The sequence below is a fragment of the Cetorhinus maximus genome, chromosome 24, assembly GCF_964194155.1.
Source record: "Cetorhinus maximus chromosome 24, sCetMax3.hap1.1, whole genome shotgun sequence".
In the NCBI taxonomy this organism is placed as follows: domain Eukaryota; kingdom Metazoa; phylum Chordata; class Chondrichthyes; order Lamniformes; family Cetorhinidae; genus Cetorhinus; species Cetorhinus maximus.
In genome coordinates this window covers 30,679,176-30,699,269 of record NC_135902.1, presented here as the reverse complement: position 1 = coordinate 30,699,269, position 20,094 = coordinate 30,679,176, and the positions used below count along the sequence as shown (strand labels likewise).

The 20,094-nt window shown below is 41.8% G+C and overlaps 1 protein-coding gene across 1 annotated transcript in view; it reads left to right on the top strand.

The window, feature by feature from the left end:
- The window catches only part of LOC144667642 (ectonucleotide pyrophosphatase/phosphodiesterase family member 7-like), a 48,864-nt gene extending 29,204 nt beyond the window's left edge, over positions 1-19,660 (top strand). Inside the window, exons 5-7 of the mRNA XM_078529117.1 lie at positions 14,976-15,213; positions 16,808-16,943; positions 19,570-19,660. Coding sequence (XP_078385243.1) covers positions 14,976-15,213; positions 16,808-16,943; positions 19,570-19,660 — 465 coding nt within the window. The remainder of the gene's footprint in view (positions 1-14,975; positions 15,214-16,807; positions 16,944-19,569) is intronic.
- The last annotated feature ends 434 nt before the right edge of the window (positions 19,661-20,094 follow it).

Genomic DNA, 20,094 nt, shown 5'->3' with positions numbered 1-20,094 from the left:
ATGAGATATTTGATAAGTTTTATGATTGTGATGATTATCAGTCATGGAAAAAGGAACTGCAAAACAGGTTGGTATTTACGATACAACACAAGTGTTTACTTACAGCACACGTCCTGTCAAGCCACGTCTTTGATGCATTTCATTTTACTGAAAAAACATTAAAACATGTTGGTGATCAGATTAGTCCCAAAAATGACACATCCAGGTATATCAGGTGAAGTAGTGCAATAATCCCTATTTTTATTTATGTACTTGTTCCTTCTCGAAACTCCTCTGTCTGCCACTGCTTTCTCCTCCATTGCAGACCTTCGCAAAACTTTCTTTGACTGTATTTTGGCTCAATCCCCTGAAAATCTCTTTCCCTGATTTGTGATTGCTTCACAGAGGCATGTTGAAAACAAAGTGGGTCAAGTTTTATGTTAAAACCGCCATATAAGTGGAGGTTATTTCATGCAAACCCAAGTACCTCATTTAACACCATCAGTAAAATGGAATTATTTTTTATAAAATCTTTATAAAGGAAGACTATCTTCTGTACTTGACTAACCATCAACTCTGCAAGCCTTTTTAAACCAAAATTGGACTAAATGGAATCTCATAAATGCCAATTACAAACCCATTTAGGCAGAAAAAGTAGCTTTCCAATACCAAATCCCAGACTAAATCTATCCAAAATGCATCTGTACATAATACCATTACTAATGTAAACAGTGCAGCTATTTTTGGTGTATAAAGCTGGCACTTGAATGAAGCTCATACAGTCAAGCAGAACAGACAGCAATAACATCACTGAATAGCAATTATTTAACAAACTTTTATATAACATGTAAATTGAGTGTAGTGAATTAATGCAATAGCAGGTGGAGATGTTCTAAAATACCCAAAGAAGCAGAGGAGATTTGGCCAAAACAAAAATCACTAATATCTGTCTTGCTTGACAAAAGGAGGCTAAGATCCAGGTCTATCTTCACTATAAACCCACTAAACAGGTTTGTCTCTCCAAAATAGGCTCTGGACCAATGAGGTACACTTAGGTGGGATGGGGTGTGAGCAAAGATAGGAGGGCAGAGGTGATGAATCTCAGTTAAGACTGATCCAGACGTTTGCCTAGGCAACGTACCAATGGACTTGTTTTTTGAATCCTCACCCACATGTTCCTCACTTATCTCAAGCCTTCAATTATGCATAGACATATGGAATGTTTTTTTTATATAAATTACTGATCTTATTTCAACAAGGTAGGGCAATCGATGAGGGGGGGCCAGCAGGCATGGGTCAAAACATGCTCAGATTTTCCCCTCGATATAGCTGCCTACAACAGGCCAGTTCAAACAATGAGAGCAAGTTGCAAACCCTGCAATTGGATTCAACTCATGTCCAGCCGGAAATAAAGAGCAATGCAATCAAGATCACTTGTGTGGAGTTTTCACAGGAAATAATAGTGGAATCTGCTCATGTAATTCCCAAAACAATAGTAAAATTGCCAGAATCACATGTAATCAAAACTAAATTTTATAAGGTCGATCACTATAAACCAGTAGCCCCAAACATAAGCTAATGGGTTAAGCACCACATGTATTAATACTACCTCACAGAGAAAACTAAACCAGACAACAACATTGTTCCTTCAATATGTCAGTGGGTGTGTGCACTTACTGTTGTTATTTAAATCAGCAGATCCTACATGGTCCAGGATGAGCCACTGATCTGTGCTGAGTGAGCCCATCACTAATGAGTGGGGTTCTACAACTGGCAACATGTTCTGACTGGGAGTAGGGGGGTTAATCAAGTAGCCTTTGCCTTCCTGCTCAAGATCCAGCGATTTCCCACTGAGAAATATTGTCAAGGAGGGGAGGGTTGGGCTCAAGCTAATGATACCCTCCAATATCCCATACCATGGGGAACCACAGCCTACATGTGTGGAATAGCCATTTGTTTTATTAATTGTACAAATCACTGTCTTCTACAGAGGACAGAAACAAGAAGAAAACATGAAAGGGATAAGGCAGGGTTATCATTGCAAGAGCATATTACTTTTAAATACAATATAACACAACAAGAAAGTAAAAGCTTTTTTTTTCAAATCAGCAATACCATTGCAGGTAATTTTACATTATAGCTGAATCAGGACAAAAAAAGGTAATAAAGGCTTTCATTATTTGTGGTTTGATGGTGAATTAAATCCCTTAGTAGGATTTTATGTCTCACTTAAATTAAGCCATTTTCTACCTGCGATACAAGTAACAAATAGGCTGGGAAGTTTTGGTGCCAACTGACTCACCCAGATCTTCCCCTGGTTCCTTCCTCAGCTGTTCCCTTTAGTTAGAACAGCTCTTTCTATGCACACACATAAACTGCTCAAACTTTCACCTGCTAAAGTGTTGTCTTCTACTGAAGTGACTGATTGACTGACCCCTGAAAACCCACTGCTGCAGAATCAAGTGAGGGTTTAGTCATCCCCGTCCTTCCCTAACTGAAAAAAAACTTTTAGCTGATAATTTACCGCAACTATCATTCAACAGTATGAATGAACTTCGTATTCTAGCCCATAATTAAACCTAAATATCAGCACCACATGTCACATCACCCCTGATGGCCATTACTCTGCACAGAGTTTTATATTTTACTCAGTTAAAGGGACATTATCTTCACAGAGTGTTTGGCAAACTTTCATCATTTGATTACAAACAAGCCACAGGCTGATGCAAGTTACATCACTTTAGCATGATGTTATAGTCACAAAAATGACATATCTTGTGTTTGGGAGAAGAGCTATAAGCCAGAAAATCTTTGAGAGGCAGTGACATTTTAACAGCTGTGAGGAAAATAATTATATATGTTTTATTCATTCTTGAGATGTGCGCATCATTGGCATCATTTATTGCACAGCCTTTTTGGCCTTTGAAAAACTTGTGGTGAGCTGCCTTCTCGAACACCTGCAGTCCATGTATACAGGTTCAACAATTTGATGCAACTGAGTAGCCTGCTAAGCCATTTCAGAGGGCAGTTAGAGTCAACCACTATCCACCAATCTGAAGCCACATGTAGACTAGACAAGGAAAGGATGGCAGATTTCCTCCCCTGATGGTCCTTGAGAAGGTGGTGGCAAGTTCCCTTCTTCAACTGCTGCAGTCCATGTGCTGTAAGTACACCCACAGTTAGTTGGGTGCAGAGTTCCAGGATTGACCCAGCGACAGTGAAGGAAGCGCAATATATTTCCAAGTCAGGATGGTGTGTGGCTTGGAGGGGAACTTCCAGGTGGTGGTGTTCCCATGCATCTGCTGCCCTTGTTGTTCTAGATGGTAGCAGTCATGGATTTGGAAGGTACTATCTAAGGAGCCTGGGTGAGTTCCTGCAGTGCATCTAGTATATGGTACTCTCTGCTACCACTGTTTGTCGGTGGTGGAAGGAGTGAATGTTTGTGGATGTGGTGCCAATCAAGCGGGCTGCTTTTTCCTGGATGGTGTCAAGCTTTGAGTATTGTTGGAGCTGCACTCATCCAGGCAAGTGGAGAGTATTCCAACACACTCCTGACTTGTGCCTTGCAAATGATAGACAGACTTTGGGGAGTCAGGAGATGAATTACATCCTGCAGGATTCCTAGCCTCTGACCTGCTCTTGTAACCACAGTATACAGATAGCTAGTCCCGTTCAGTTTCTGGTCAAGGGTAACCCCCAGGATGTTTATAGTGGAGGATTCAGTGATGGTAATGTCATTGAATGTCGAGGACTGATGGTTAGATTCTCTCTTGTTGGAGATCGTCATTGCCTGACACTTTTGTGGTGCGAATGTTACTTGCCACTTCTCAGCCCAAGCCTGGATATTGTCCAGGTCTTGCTGCATTTGGACATATACTGCTTCAGTATCTGAGGAGTCGCGAATGGTGCTGAACATTGTGCAATCATCAGCGAACATCCCCACTTCTGACTGTATGATGGAAGGAAGGTCATTGATGAAGCAGTTGAAGATGGCTGGGCCTAGGGTGCTACCCTGAGAAACTCCTGCAGTGTTGTCCTGGAGCTGAGATAACTGACCTCCAACAACCACAACCATCTTCCTTTGCGATAGGTATGACTCCAAGCAGCGAAGAGTTTTCCCCCTGATTCCCACTGACTCCAGTTTTGCTAGGGCTCCTTGATGCCACACTCTGTCAAATGTGGGCCTTGGTGTCAAGGGCAGTCACTCCCACCTCACCTTGGGAGTTCAGCTCTTTTGTCCATGTTTGAACCAAGAATATAATGAGGTCAGGAGCTCAGTGGTCCTGGCAGAACCCAAACTGAGCGTCAGCGAGCAGGTTATTTCTAAGCAAGTGCTGCTTGATACTACTAAACACATCCTCCCCTTGACCCCCTGTCAGCATTGCATAGGGACCATTCCCTCTGTGACACCCTGGTCCACTCCTCCATCGCCCCCCAACACCTCATCCCCTTGCCACAGCACCTTCCCATGCAATCACAGAGGGTGCAACACCTGCCCGTTTACGGCCCTCCCCCCCATCGTCCATGGCCCCAAACAATCCTTTCAGGTGAAGCAGCGCTTCACTTGTACCTCCTTCAATTTAGTCTACTGCATTCGCTGCTCCCAATGCGGTCTCCTCTACATTGGGGTGACCAAATGCAGGCTGGGTGACCATTTTGTGTAACATCTTCGCTCAGTCCACAAGCATAACCCAGACCTTCCTGCCACTTGCCATTTCAACACACCATCCTGCTCTCATGCCCACATGTCTGTCCTTGGCCTGCTGCAATGTTCCAGTGAAGCCCAACGCAAACTGGAGGAACAGCACCTCGTCTTCCGACTAGGCACCTTACAGCCCTCTGGACTTAACATTGAGTTCAACAACTTCAGACCATGAACTCCTTCCTCCCTCTTGACTCCTTTTATAATCCAATTTTTATTTATTTATTTTTTCTAATTTTATTTTACTCTTTTATTTATTTGTTCATTTTTAAAAATCCTTTTTCCCCAAAACCTCCCTCCCCCCACAGGGCCATTTGTCACTTGTTTTTATGTTTTGTTTTCACTGAGCGCTGACCCTTGTTCCGCTATCAACACCTTCTGCTATCTTACCTTTATGCCACTATCAGCACCTTCTTTACTCTTTACCACTACCATTTACACTCCCTTTGCCTTGTGTCCATGACATATTTGTCAGACTGTCCTCAGCTGTCACCTATCTTGACCTTCTATCTCGTTCCACCTGCTCCACCCCCTTTTAAACAGTATAAAATCCATCACATTTCTACTTCTCTTCAGGTCTGAAGAGTTATATGGACTCGAAGCATTAACTTTGTTTTTTTCTCCACAGGCGCTGCCAGGCCTGCTGAGTTTTTCCAGCATTTTCTGCTTTTACGCCATTTAACAGCACTGTCGATGGCCCCTTCCATTACTTTACTAATGATCGAGAGTAGACTGATGGGGCTGTAATTACCTGAGTGGATTTGTCCTGCTTTGTATGCACAGGGTATGCCTGGGCAATTTTCCACATTGCTGGGTAGATGCCAGTGTTGTAGCCGTACTGGAACAGTTTGGCTAGGGGCGCGGCAAGTTCTGGAGCAAAAGTCTTCAGTACTATTGCCGGAATATTGTCAGCGCCCACAGCCTTTGCAGTATCCAGTGCCTTCAGCCGTTTCTTGATATCACGTGGAGTGAATCGAATTGACTGAAAACTGGCATCTGTGATGCTGGGGACTTCCGGAGGAGGCTGAGATGGATCATCCATTTGGCACTTCTGGCTGAAGATTGTTGCAAATGCTTCAGCCTTATCTTTTGCACTGATGTGCTGGGCTCCTCCATCATTGAGGATGGGGATATTTGTGGAGCCTCCTCCTCCAGTGAGTTGTTTAATTGTCCACCACCATTCACGACGATGTGGCAGGACTGCAGAGCTTAGATCTGACTCGTTAGTTATGGAATCACTTAACTCTGTCGAATGCTGCTTATGCTGTTAGTCCTGTGTTGTAGCTTCGCCAGGTTGACATCTTTTTTTTAGGTATGCCTGTTGCTGCTCCTGGCATGACCTCCTGCACTCTTCATTGAACCAGGGTTGATCCTCTGGCTCTGTAGTAGTACAGTAAGAGATATGCCGGGCCACGAGGTTACAGATAGTGGTGGAATACCGTTCCGCTGCTGCTGATGGCCCACAGCGCCTCGTGGTTGACCAGTCTTGAGCTGCTAAATCTGTACGAAATCTATCCCATTTAACACGGTGGTAGTGCCATACAACACAATGGAGAGTATCCTCAATGTGAAGACGGGACTTCATCTCCACAAGGACTGTGTGGTGGTTACTCCTACCGATACTGCCACGGACAGATGCATCTGTGGCAGGTAGATTGGCGAGCATGAGGTCAAGTATGTTTTCCCTCTTGTTGGTTCCCTCACCACCTGCTGCAGACCCAGTCTAGCAGCTATGTCCTTTAGCACTCAACCAGCTCAGTAGTGGTGCTACCGAGCCATTCTTAGTGATGGACATTGAAGTCCCCCACCCAGAGTACATTCTGTACCTTTGCCACCCTCAGTGGTTCCTCTAAGCGGTGTTCAACATGGAGTAGCACTGATTCATCAGCTGAGGGAGGGAGGTACATGGTAATCAGCAGGAGGCTTCCTCGCCCATATTTGACCTGGTGCCATGAGACTTCATGGGTCTGGTGTTGATGTTGAGGACTCCAAGGTCAATTCCCTACCGACTGTACACCACTGTGCTGCCACCTCTGCTGGGTCTGTCCTGCTGGTGGGACAGGACATACCCAGGGATGGTGGAAGTATCTGGGACATTATCCGTAAGGTCTGATTCCATGAGTATGACTGTCAGGTTGTTGTTTGACTAGTCTGTGGGACAGCGCTCCCAATTCTGGCACAAGCCTCCAGATGTTCGTAAGGAGAACTTTGCAGGGTTGACGGGGCTGAGTTTGCCATTATCGTTTCCGGTGCCTCAGCCGATGCAGAGTGGTCTGTTTGGTTTCATTCCCTATAGACTTCGTGGTAGTTTGATACAACTGAGTGGCTTGCAAGGCCATTTAAGAGGGCATTTAAAAGTCAACCGCATTGCTGTGGATCTGGAGTCACATGTAGGCCAGACCAGGTAAGGATGACAGATTTCCTTCCCTAAACTACTTTAGTGAACCTGATGGGTTTTTACGATAATTAACAATGGTTTCATGGTCATCATTAGATTTTTAATTCCAGAGATTTATTGGATTCAAATTCCACCATCTGCTACAGTGGGATTCGAACTCGGGTCCCCAGGACATTACCCTGGGTTTCTGGATTACTAGTCCATATATAGAATAAAAGCAAAATACTGTGGATGGTGGAAATAAGAAATAAAGGCAAAAAAATGCTGGAAAATCTCAGGTCTGGCAGCTTCTATAGAGAGAGAAACAAAATTAACGTTTCGAGTCTGTTTGACTCTGGATTACTAGTCCAGTAACATTACCACTACACTACCATCCACCTAAATTGTAAGCATTTAAACAGATGTCTTAAAGTGTGAAAGCCTTCTGAAAAACCCCTTATAGAAGTAGTTTGTAAGTTATTGACAAATGGTATGTCTATGTTGATGCATGTATGACCATAGGTACCAGTACTACACTATTAGGACAGCTATGCAGCAAAATACAAAACCTTGCAGAAAGATGAATTGAAAATAGTTTGGGAAATGAATAGAACTAATCATTGACACAGTTTCCAAGGTGTGAAAGCAATTGATGGGGGAAGTGTTTGAGGATATAGGCAGAAGTATAATGCTATACTCTTAAGTAATATTGATATTATGGAGCACATTGGATTATTTAAACCACATTAAGAGTTTGAGAATTCTCATTGCAATTTGTTAATTTGCTTTAGCTTCTATCTGGCTATGTCTGCCGCTAAAATCAGTTTTTTTTTTCATTTCTGACACTCTAGCCAATGGTTATTACTGGGGTTGTGAAGAATTCTTGGAGTTCCAGGGAGACCAAAGACTAGATAGATTAAAAAAAAGCTTCTCTGTCTAATTTCTTCAAAGGGTTGTGAATCTTCAGAATTCTCTACCTCTCTACCCGAGAGAGTTGTGAATGTGCCATCATTGAATATATTTAAGGCTGAGATATAGAAAAATTTTTGGTTTCTCAGGAAATCAAGGGATATGGAGAGCAGGCCGGAGAGTGAAATTGAGGCCGAGGATCAGTGATGATTGTATTGAATCATGGAGCAAACTTAAAGAGCCAAATGGTCTAGTCCTGCTCCTATTTCTTATGTTCTTATAACAGGCTGCATTTGCTTGTCTCAGTGGTGATGGAGTTGTACTGGGGCTGGGGAGAGGGATCTGAATTCAACTTCTGGTAATGCTGGTAAAGGTGAGTTAGCAATGCTCTAACAGGAAAGCTATGCATTCTGTGATTGTCCACAGTGCTCTCGCTTCACACTTTGTCTTCACAGATCAAGTCATAACAATTATATTCAGCCAAAGATTGTAAAGTTATCATCCCAGCTCTGCATACTGTGTCCTTAGTTTTATCATTATTTGAAGAGACAATGCTGAAGACATAAGGCAACATCCCATGTAACTCCTGTACACCACCTAAAAATTTGGCCTCAAGTCTCTGCTCAGTTGCCTGCCTTTCAAGTTGGGGAGGTGGGGGTGGGGGTGGGGGGGGATTCAAAATAGCAGGGAAGGAATCAAAAAGTAAAAATTCTGAATTACACTTCAAATATTGTATTCAATTCTAGTCTTATCAGCATAGCAGCAATACTTTGAGCATCCTCTCTTCCTTTTCCAGAGTTAGAACTGTTCAGAAAGTACATGAGAAACTGCACATCTCAAAGTCTAGATTGTAATGGAATGAATGAGCTGATTTCTCCTGATGGTCACCTTGTGCTGAGCCCAATATGATACAATAGCATTAATATACCTTAAACCATGGCACATACACAATAAAGATGCTGGATTCCTGAACAAGTGCGTTTTCAGAAAATCATAACTAGCTTTGCTTCCACAGCAACCATGTTTTTAAGTTGTGCTCCCTCATCATTTAGGCGTAAGGCAACTTCAGTTCAGAATGTAAAACTGAGTACATATCAATATGCTGTTGTTAATGAACTGTAGAAGTTAAACTCCATTTGTCAGATAGTTACCATGCACCAATATATGTATAATTTCCACATTCAATCCCATTTCTGCAAGTAGAGATGATCAATAAATGCGTTACTGATCCTTCATACTCAAAAGTGTGAATTCACCGCAAACTGGTAATGGATGTGTAACTTCAAATATAACTCCCCAATAATAAGTAAAACCCTAATTAAACATCAGTCCTAACTTACATCAAGTTATGTTTACCCATCATCGCTGTGCTCACTGACCTACAGTGGCTCCAGGTTAAGCAATACCTCAATTTTAAAATTCACATCCTGGTTTTCATATCCCCTCCATGGCCTCTCCCCTCCCTATCTCCATAACCTCCTCCAGCCCCACAACCCTTCAAGATTTCTCTAACTCTGGCCTCTTGCGCATCACTGATTTTAATTGCTCCACCGTTGGCAGTCCTTCCTTCAGCTGGAAGGCCTTAAGCTGTGGAATTCCCTCCCTAAGCATCCCCACCTCTCTGCCTCTATCTCCCTCCAAGGCGCTATTTAAAACCTACCTCTTTGACCAAGCTTTCAGTTATCTGTCCAAAAATTTCCTTGTGGTTCAGTGTCAAACTTTGTTGGATAACTTTCCCATGAAGCACCTTGGAACATTAAAGGTGCTATATAGATACAAATTGTTGTTGTTGGCTATAATTGCATTCTCCTACCAGTGATGGCGTTGCAACACTGGGGAGACTTTATGTGCAGATAAGATTCTAAGGTGAAAAGCAGACACTCCACCGCATTTTGCTTTGCGGTTATAATTCAATCATACACAATTGGACCATAACTCTGAAATCCTCATGTAGGTACCAAACAAAGTGAACTTGATGAAACTTGAGAAAATGGGGTCCTTGAAACCCTGTTTGAGATTTGGTGCCATCTGTTCTGTGAGATATTTTTTAAGATCCTGTATAAGTACAAAGCTACAACAATGTTGTGGAATAGCAGTTTGACTATGTCACGTGTAAGCTTTTCGGGTAAAGCTGGGATCTAAAAAATAGCTAATCAGCATTTCTACCTGCATACAAGGCCCATGTGATTCATATTGCCACAGGGAAGGATATAGAGGAAACTATTGTAAAAATCAGGTGACAGGCTTTCCTGGATATCAGTCTTCCAGGATCCAGGAGAGGGAGTACCAGCTATGGGCAACAGGATGCTGTTGTTCACCATTTAGGAATGTAGATGGGAACTGGCACTCCAATTGGAAAGACCAAATTCATGGGAAGTTCATACGAAGTTGGAAGAATTGCCTAACCTAGAGAAGTCTCTGGGTAAACTCTTACCATGAGTTCTAGAGTTAGAGGTTTCCAGGCAGGGAAAGGAGGTAAACCCTCAGGGGCTAAGAATCATTCTGGAATGGTTCTGGAAGAATTGAATGTCCACTTAAAGAACAGTGTAACATTTGGTTGTGTTAAGAGCTCTATTCTGTAGCTTAAAGTACAAGTTGCCTTCAAAAAAAGTGGTTTTTCATCAATAGTACTTTTAGCCTGTTGTTACAGTATGTCTTAAAACGCAAAATCTTGTAATGTTATCCATTCAGTTATTAACTGGAAGTCCGAATATCAGCGTCCACAGGAATCATAATATCTGTTAGAGTGGTGAATGCGCAACTCGCTACCACAAAGTATTTAAGGTGAATACCACATATGCATTTAAGTGGATGCTGGTTGAGTACAAAAGGAAGAAAGGAACAGAAAAATATGAAGATAAGGTTAGATGGAGGTAGGGTGCGAGAGGGTTTGTGGGGAGCATAAACACCAGCAAAGATCAGTTCTACTGAATAGTTTCCTGTGCTATTAGTAATTAATATCAAGGTTGGATGTGTACAAATGTTAATGTATCAGTTAGAAACCAAAATTGCCAGCAAAACTGAAAATGGTTTGAATAAAGTAATGAGCACTTCACTCATTTTCCATAATTCTCCCCAAATTGTGACTTCAATTGCATCCATCTTCACATTGAATAGAAATTAAAATAGTTCCTGGGATCTGTTGCACAACTTGCCTTGTAAATATCACTAGAATCCACTACAAGGTCAGAAATACACCCAACTGGGATTGTAACCTTTTCTATCACAAACTAGCAGGGGCACAATGAAACCACATAGAAACTAAAAAGGCTCTTTTACAGTAAGTCCCCATTTTAACTTACCCTGCTTAATGTCATTTCACTTTAATGTCATGTCTTCTTTAGGCCCTTTTTTCCCCTCAATTTGTGTAGCCATTTTCAGTTTTACATCGTCTGCACTCTAGCATCACATGCTTGTGCACTGCACTCTGGGACATCTGCTGCTGTGGTCACCAGAGGCCCAGGCTGCAGGGAGACAGAGCGAGCGAGTGATACACAAAGAGATTGGTGTAAGGGACTAAAGACCTCTCACTGTACACTTTTATAAAATTATCCTTATTGCTAGTTCTAAAATTTTAAAGACTCAACAAAAATCCTTAAAACAGCTGACCCTATGTCTGTCTGTGACCCCTGAATAAAAGAAGCCATATTGTCAGTTTTAGGAAAACTCACACCTCATTATCTCTGAGGAACCACCTACAATCCCCTATGGACTGTACAGCCCAACTTCAAAGACCATCTGCATTTAATAACCCAGGCTGGCCAGTGGAGCTGGATTGTCTGTTAAGACAAAGGCCCCACACGGACCTTCCTTTCAATTTCTAATGGCTGAGACATTTAACAGTCATTGGAATCCAGACGATGGATACACATCCTTTGTCAAAGGTGGAAGAGTGGGAGTCATGTGACATGGACCACTGACTTGTGGGACAAGTAATATCATCTTGAACTGCATAGTCTCAGTCTGCTGTTTACCATCTAACTGGCAGCCTCACAAAAAAAGAGCTCTGCCCAGGTTGAACACCTGGCCCCATTTTCACAGCTTCTGCTGGAAATTCTGCACCATTGATTCATCTTGTGTGCCTCTCATTGTGAAAAGTGAATTATACAGCATCAGTTTTCAACCCACCAACCTCCATGAAGGAATACCTCATTGGACTTTGATTATGGACTCTGGATCTCACATGAAACAATATTTCTTTTCTGTGGTCTCTGTACTGTGTCTCTTTTCTCAATCCCACTCTTTACTATCTGAATAGAGATGTTGCGAACCCTCTTTTGCATTTTGCGCGCAAATAAACTAACCCTTTGAGTTAATTTGCCGTGGGGTTAAATAGAAAGCTGGATCACACCAAAACCAAGGGGTTGGGAAATATGCCACCACTTATCAAGAGGGAAACAAATCATAACACCTGTTTAGGGACCTGTGGTGAGATGAGAAATTAGTGTTGTTTAAATTAACCCCCCTCCTGTCCGTTATTGAAATTGGGAGCTCAAATCCAGGATCACCGATTTCAATTTGACCACAGTCCCAGATAAGACATGAGCTAAACCCGATATAAAAAAAGTCAATTGGAAAGAGAGGAATAACTTGGTGGCTGGGACGAATTTTGAAATAGGAGTAACTGGGAATTGCAAGAAAAGCCGGTAGGTCTAATAGGGCCCCACATGAAGAATAGCCCTCCCCCCCCGCCAAATGGATGTCCCAATGGGTAGTGCGGCAAGCAGGCAGAGATTCTCACTGCAGAAGCTTACCTCAGCCTACCACTCTGACCAACAGAGAGATTCAAACCAGATTGGATCCCATAGCCACCCAACTTAGTGTAGATTCATAAGGCAAGTTAACAGGGCTGCCCACTGCATTTCAACTGATCCATAACAACCACCAGGCTACAGCACTGTACCCCTACCCAGTGTGGATGCAGGAGAGGCCCCTTACATATGGCAGTCTTCCTATCATCCGGGACCAGAAAGGCTGGATCAGGTTCAGGAGCAGATCGCCCACCTGTTGATGTGCCCATCCATAGCACCTGGACCACTAACTAGAACACCCCAGTGATGCCAACACCCAAGCCAGACACTAAACCAGAATCTCCAAAAGAGGCCAAAGTCCCATTAAAACACCCCAATCTCCTGACAATCAGCCTAACCACAGTCCCAGGGTTTGAACAACTGAACCCACAGGTTACCAAGGTGGACAGGGAGGAGCTAAGCTGGACCAGAGTCACTCAGTCCTATGATCAGGGGACCTGGCACTCTGAGCAAGATACCTGGCATTCTCCTGCAGATAGGGCCAGAGCCATTCATGCTATTTACAAGGTTGCCGATAAGGTGAATATGAGCACAGGATGGAGCCCACTAGGACATCTAAGGAAATTGTTACATGCAGCTACATGCTACCCCTCGCATATTTCCGATACGTGGATGATACGTTTGCTGCATTTAAATCCGCAGCTTTGTGTAACAACTTCCTTACATGTCTTAATGGGCTCCATCCTACAGTCAAATTCACCAATGAAATGGAGCAGGCAAATGAACTCACCTTCTTTGATGTACTAGTTGAGAAATTTACCAGGGCATTCTCTACCATGATCTACCACAAGCCTATCTTCACTGGTTAATATACGCGCTGGGGTTATTACAGTTCCACACGCTTTAAGATTGGTCTCATCAGCAACCTTGTATACATGGCCCCGAGCCATTTGTTCACCATGCAAGTTTGATGCTGAAGTAGGGTGCAAAGGCATCCTGCAAGACAGTGGCTATCCTGATCAGATCATTTCGCGCTGTATAGTGCGCAAACTCATGAATGGGCCTAAGGCCATCACTTTTGGTCCTGAAAAGTGCCCAGTCTACCTCAGACTACCCTGGAAGAGCAAGGGATCACAAATTTGAGCAACGGATAGTAGTGCAGTAACAACGAGTGGCATTCGTCACTAACAGGATGCTGCCATCAAGCGAAAAAGACATTCAGCCTATCACAGATAATGAAAAATGTGGTATCTGAATTTTGGTACCAGTGTGATGCTAGGTATGTAGGCCTTAACGTCCCAAAGACTGGCGGATCATATCAAATAGCATGTCCCAGCCACTGTTCGCAAGACCGTACCCAACCAGCCCGTGCTTGCAAAACAAGAGTGTCCAACATTAGATGTGGTTCCACAATTGAGGCTTATTTAGCAAGTATTGTCCAATGTGCTAAGAATTACACTGACAACTGATTTAAGTTAGTCAGTTGGGCTCACAATTTGGCGCATATGCGTGTACTGGAAGCTACATATATTAATGCACAGGGCCCTGTTCTTTGCAGACAGAAACAACATGTACACACATTGTGCTGGTTTCAGCTAAACAAAATAAGTGACAGCCATTTGCTGACTCATTCCTCAGGGCAAAGCCTTGACTAATCAGGGTCAAGCTTCTTGATTTAAATTTCAAACACTGCTTGGCAGTTAACTGTCAGTCGCCATCACTGGTGCATTATCCATGGCAACTCCACTTGCCAATCAATCAGCACTCTTTACATACAGTATGAATTGGTGTTTTCCCCCTTACATTGGGATCCTTGCGAGTGTCCTGATGAAGCCAAGACAAAAACCTTAGACATCTCATTTTCAGCAATACTCCAGTTCTGTATTACCAAGTGATCACTCTGCAAATTTTAGGCTACTTTTAAAGATCAAATATTGGAAAATGCAATGAACTATGATGTTCCTTTACACCAGCTCAAACTTCATGTCATTTTAGCTTGAGCCACAATGCCTGATTCCATTTTGTTCGATATTTAACACATTTTCCTTCAGTGCTGCTAAGCTTCCTTCTCTGATATATTGTTTAGATTCTAATTACAAAATAAATAAGATACTGTTACTTCTTGAAACATATCTTGGGCTTAAGAGATACTGATGGACCACAACTTTAATGCTCGGAGGTTTATGGTATCTGAACTCCAAGGCATGTTACATTCTCACGTCATATTGATATTTGTGCTCCCTTTTTCTTCCATCAGAGATTCAAACTCCAGTTTAACAAAGGTGAGCATGGGTTTGATAATAACCTCATGGACATGAAAACGATTTTTCGTGCATTTGGCCCAGATTTCAAAAAGAATTATCTGGCCGAGCCATTTGATAGCGTGCACGTTTATTCACTAATGTGTGAACTTCTCAAGATCAAGCCTGAGCTAAACAATGGATCATTGGAACATACGAAAGGAATGTTGAACTACTATCAGGACAGCAATAATGGTAAGGAACAACTCCAAAAGAACAAGCTCAAATTTTGATAATGAACATCACAGAACAATGAAATAAGGGCAAAAAAATATAAATACTAAGATGATGTTAGTGTAGGACAACATTGCATTCTGCAGATCAATTTAAAATGCAGTTAATTTTGCAATTTGATTCCCACCTTTAGCTGCAACCTTTCCCCCACTTAAATATTAAATCCCACCTTTCCCCCACTTAAATATTAAATCCTACCTCTCCCATTTACAAGACTTTATAGGTGTTATTCCTAAAACATTCTTTCCATACAGCCAGGTGCTTTCTGCAAATTCAAATATTCCATTTTAATTCACTCACGAAGACTATTTTAAACACTATCAAAAGTAGCATCTCTGTTATACCGAGGGTACCCATCAGATTTAGTTAGATCAACTATCATTGCTCACTTCCTTTGTTTATTATTGAATAAATTATTCAACTTGTTAATTCCTTCTTCCCCCACCCACAGAGATTTCACTAGTTTAAGTTTCTTGTGGCCAGCAAACGTTTTCTGCAAGGTTTCAGTTTTACACATCCAGATTCACACAGTATCACTCGGGGCCCCAGTACCCTTGCACCGGCCCTGAGGCAAACCTTCAGCCTTGCGCCTCTCCCTACACCTCCCCCCACCCCCAATTTACTTTGAATGTGAATATTGTGCATAAATCTGCATTTATTGGATTTGTACATACAGAAAGGAGAATGATACTGATTGTAGAACAGCGAGAATGTACACTTTTCACAGAATATGTACCAGAAGAAATTCAGTGTAATATATGTTCACATGATGTAACAGTCTTCCCACAATAGGTACAGGATGATTTTATACACAATTTTCACAAATCAATAATAATGAGTAGGCTAGATTAAATTATATTCTGTGTTATTTATTCATTTGCAGCTTTAGAATAGTCATGTCAACGTACAAATTTGTAAGACAATCAAACAGAATGAGGAACATATGAAATTTTGGGAATGACTCCACTGTAAATACAAGGAAAATCTATATTTATGTCATATGTGGAAGTAGATCAAGAACTTTTATTTCAGGATGAAGCCCATTTTCCTCATGGCTGCACCAGCACCGGTATACTGTGTCTGAAGAATTAGCATCAATTCTATGAAGTCACATCCAGAGAGAATTCTAAAGAAAAAAAAATTCAACATAATCTATCTGCCTTCCATAAACCTCTGACTTGGAATTATTGCATTTGTTTCTGTTAAATGTCTCTTAAGTTCTTCCTTTATACTTTTCTTCTGTAATCAAACCAAGCTGTTCAATTGGAACATACTTTCTATTCATTGAAACAAAAAACACTGGAAAAGCTCAGCAGCATATGGGAGGGAAAGAGTTAACATTTTAGGTTGAGTGACCTTTCATTAATTAGCACTCCATATTTTGTATTCTTTTGCCACACACTTTTATTCAATGAGGTGTGAAAAATTCCTTTCACAAGATGCTTCTAGCCTTATTTTATTAAGCATTTTAAACCAGTATTTTAAAATTCCCTTGATGCCTTACGCATTTTTCAAATGTTTCAGTTCTTTTTAATATCCTGTTCTGTCCTTCCAGATTCCGAGGATACAAGCTCTAAGTCAACATTATTTCAGGTGGCTGTAGGTTTAGCAGCAGTTGTTGGTTTCCTGGTTCTGGTTGCTGTTATTGCTGTAACTTATTTCTCGTGCAAAGAAAGAGCAAGCAACAGACGGTAAGTATCTCAGTGCTCATGAAAGAAAAGCCAGGAATTGAGATAATACTTTTAAAAGAGCCACAAACAGTATGGTTAGTTGTTCAAGCTTGTCCCTAAGACCCAGGTACTTTCACTACAGCATTGTTCCCAAACACTCCTCCCTCCTGGCACAATAGCAGTTTATTTTTTTAAAAACCTATTCCTCCTAGTCTGCTGCATCCTTCCCAAAGCACCATGATAAAACAGGAGTGGAATCCAGTCTACTCCTTTATGCAGAAGTTATTATGGCTAATTTATCAGCTGATAGATGAAGTTAAATTCGCCATCCTTGTGTCTCCCCATTTACTTTACTTCCACTTTCTCAATGGAACCTTTCTTTTCAGATCTCATCTGCCAATGTGATAGGTTCATTTGAGGGTTCACAGATCTCAAGTGGTGTCATTCAGCACATAGGAAGTTAAAAGGCAAAAACAGTCCTCGTACTGGGTGTAACCAGTTTTCCTCATCTTCAGTATTACGCCGTTAGTACTTCAGAATATTTGGTTCATTTTCTTGGACTTTAATCAGCTGCTCCAAGGTTTTTAAAAAAAATACCTTTTGCCTGGAAAAATAGGTTGCATAAATATTTTTCTGGTTGTGAATATACAGCATGATGTAGATGGCACTGAAATACACCATGTCCCTTGCAAGTTACATGATGGAAATGAGACTACTTCCCTAACTAAAATAGATTTGTCACATTTCCATGCAAAGGGATGTTTGTGTACTGCCAGCTGAAGCAGTCTCTCTCCTAGGGCAAGTGAAATTTTCTTTGATGCTGGAGCTTTCTCTGCCATGGTGATCAGATCTGAGCTTAAAGTTTCTCTCAGTAAAGTGGTTAATGGCTGCTTCATATTTCATGCAGGTCATATAGATGGAAAACATAAGATGCAAGACAGGAGGTTTGAACTGTGCACAGGCCTAACTTTGACCAAACAGTGACATGCCCATTTTGACCAGGTTGTGAAAATTGTGTACTTGTGATAAATAGGATGAAATGCTCATGATTAGTGACCCCTGCCTGTTACTGATGTGTTTTTAAAATGGATTTTTTTGCTTAATTCCTAGAGCTGATGTTTGCACTGAGTTGAGGTGGGACTTTGATAGAATACGTACCCTAGACTAACGATCACATTGTTACTGACATTCTGCCCATTACTCACCCTGATCCAGTCACACTAGTCACATAATGAGATGGTCCAGCATCATTTAACTGATTTCTTGTTTACAGGAACATGCAGTGTGTTGGTGCACAACAATGCTATGTCTCAGTGGAAACAAGAGCAATTAGTGTAGAGTCCAATTTACTCACCAAATGAATGCTTACTGTGATGTAGAATCTATTTACTACTTAGTATGAGTTAGTCCACATGGAAGTTAACAATTGCAGTTGTAGTTGTATATGGAGCAGTTTCAATGTCATTCCTTTCTGAAACACTCCATCAGCTCTGACTGCTATAATTTAATACAATACCTACTTTGTTAATTTCCAGTAGAGAGCAACCAGGTCAAGGGCTGTTCAGTTACTAAATGTTAAATTTTTGTCCTGAATGAAAGTCACAATGGGTATAAATTCAATGTGAAAATCATAGGCCAAAACCAAGATTTATTCAGTTTGCCCAGATTGCATCAGTTTTAACTATACAAGGGGTGGGATTTAATGAGGGCAGCAAGGGGCCTGATATCTACCACCAAAATTGGCAGCACTGATCTCCAGGAGGCCCGAGGGAATAAGTCCCTAATGGGCAGCAGGAACACTGCCACCACGGCTCCCAGCTTCATCAGGGACATTTAATTGCAGGACTTTTCCCAGTGGGGGAGAAATCCTACCCCTGAGAGCAGTGGTCTTCTCCAGGGACTGGTTGGGGGTGTGGGAGTAGGGTTGGAGGAAAGGGCTGGGGAGCTGGCTCTCAGCATCCACCCCCCCACCCAACATTGAGTGCCTTTGAACATGGGATTCAACTAGGCCTCAAACAAAACCAACAGGGTTTGCTGTGTGGTTCCCCCACATGGAGTCCTCTGCCCACCATTGGTTGAATACAAGCATCTGGCAGGAAGATCACCTGCAAGCCTTCGCCCCACCCTGGAACCTCCTGCCTAATCACTGGGGTGGTGGGGGGCAGTGGTGTACACGTTAACTTCTGTCTAAAATCAGGACATTCAACGTGTGGACATTTATCATCAGTCTCCCTACCAGTCCAACTTGTGGAGAGTTCTCAAGTACCAGGACTGTGCACCAATTATATTCAGAGATGGGTTCTCTGCCTCTACTGAACTACTTTAGGATCCCACTGTAATCTAGTAGCTCAGCACGGTTGTGCAGTGCAGCCTCCAGTATAAGAATCACAGTTTGTGGAATATCTCAAGCTAGCTACACAGTTCATTGTGGAAGGGGAAGGAAAAGGAAGGAGAACTTGGTACAATGTATATGGCAGTGCTTTGCACAGAAGTCAATCATGGAAGAAAAAATATTTGCAGTGAAATCCAAATCCTGGTTACCTAAATGTTTAAATTGAGGATTACAGAAAAAGGGGCTATAAAAGAAACATTAATTGGGAAACAAATTAAGAGTTGTTTATAATACAGAAATTTCATTTCTTAACAGAACACAAGATGAAAAACAGAGTCATGACCTGAAATTATCTTCGTCAGTCAAAGTCCCAATAGATAACCCTCAGCCTGTGCTCAGTGAATGACACGTGCCTTAAATATGTTGTTGCTCAATGATTAAAGATAATGACTGATACAATTTATTGCATCTACAAATTAAATATGAATTTAGTGTATAGGATTACTTATTGGCAGAAGTTCTTTCCATGTACCTATTTATTGCTGTTTCACAACTATAAAACATAAATGCAACAACACTTCAAAAGTTCAGCATTTGAACATATTTCCAGACCATTTTTGTCATTGTGCTTGAGACTTGTCTATCAGCAATACTAAATATTATCTGATTATTCATTGTCACATATTTACTTTTTTTCTTTCACCATCACTGAGTGTTCAAAAGCTGCCAAGAATGAATGGCTTGGAACCCCAGCAGCAAAATATTGTTCTCCCATTTGGAACCAAATTTAAGTTTCAATTCCACGTTTGATTCTTTTTTTGCCAACTCTTAGCCTGGCCC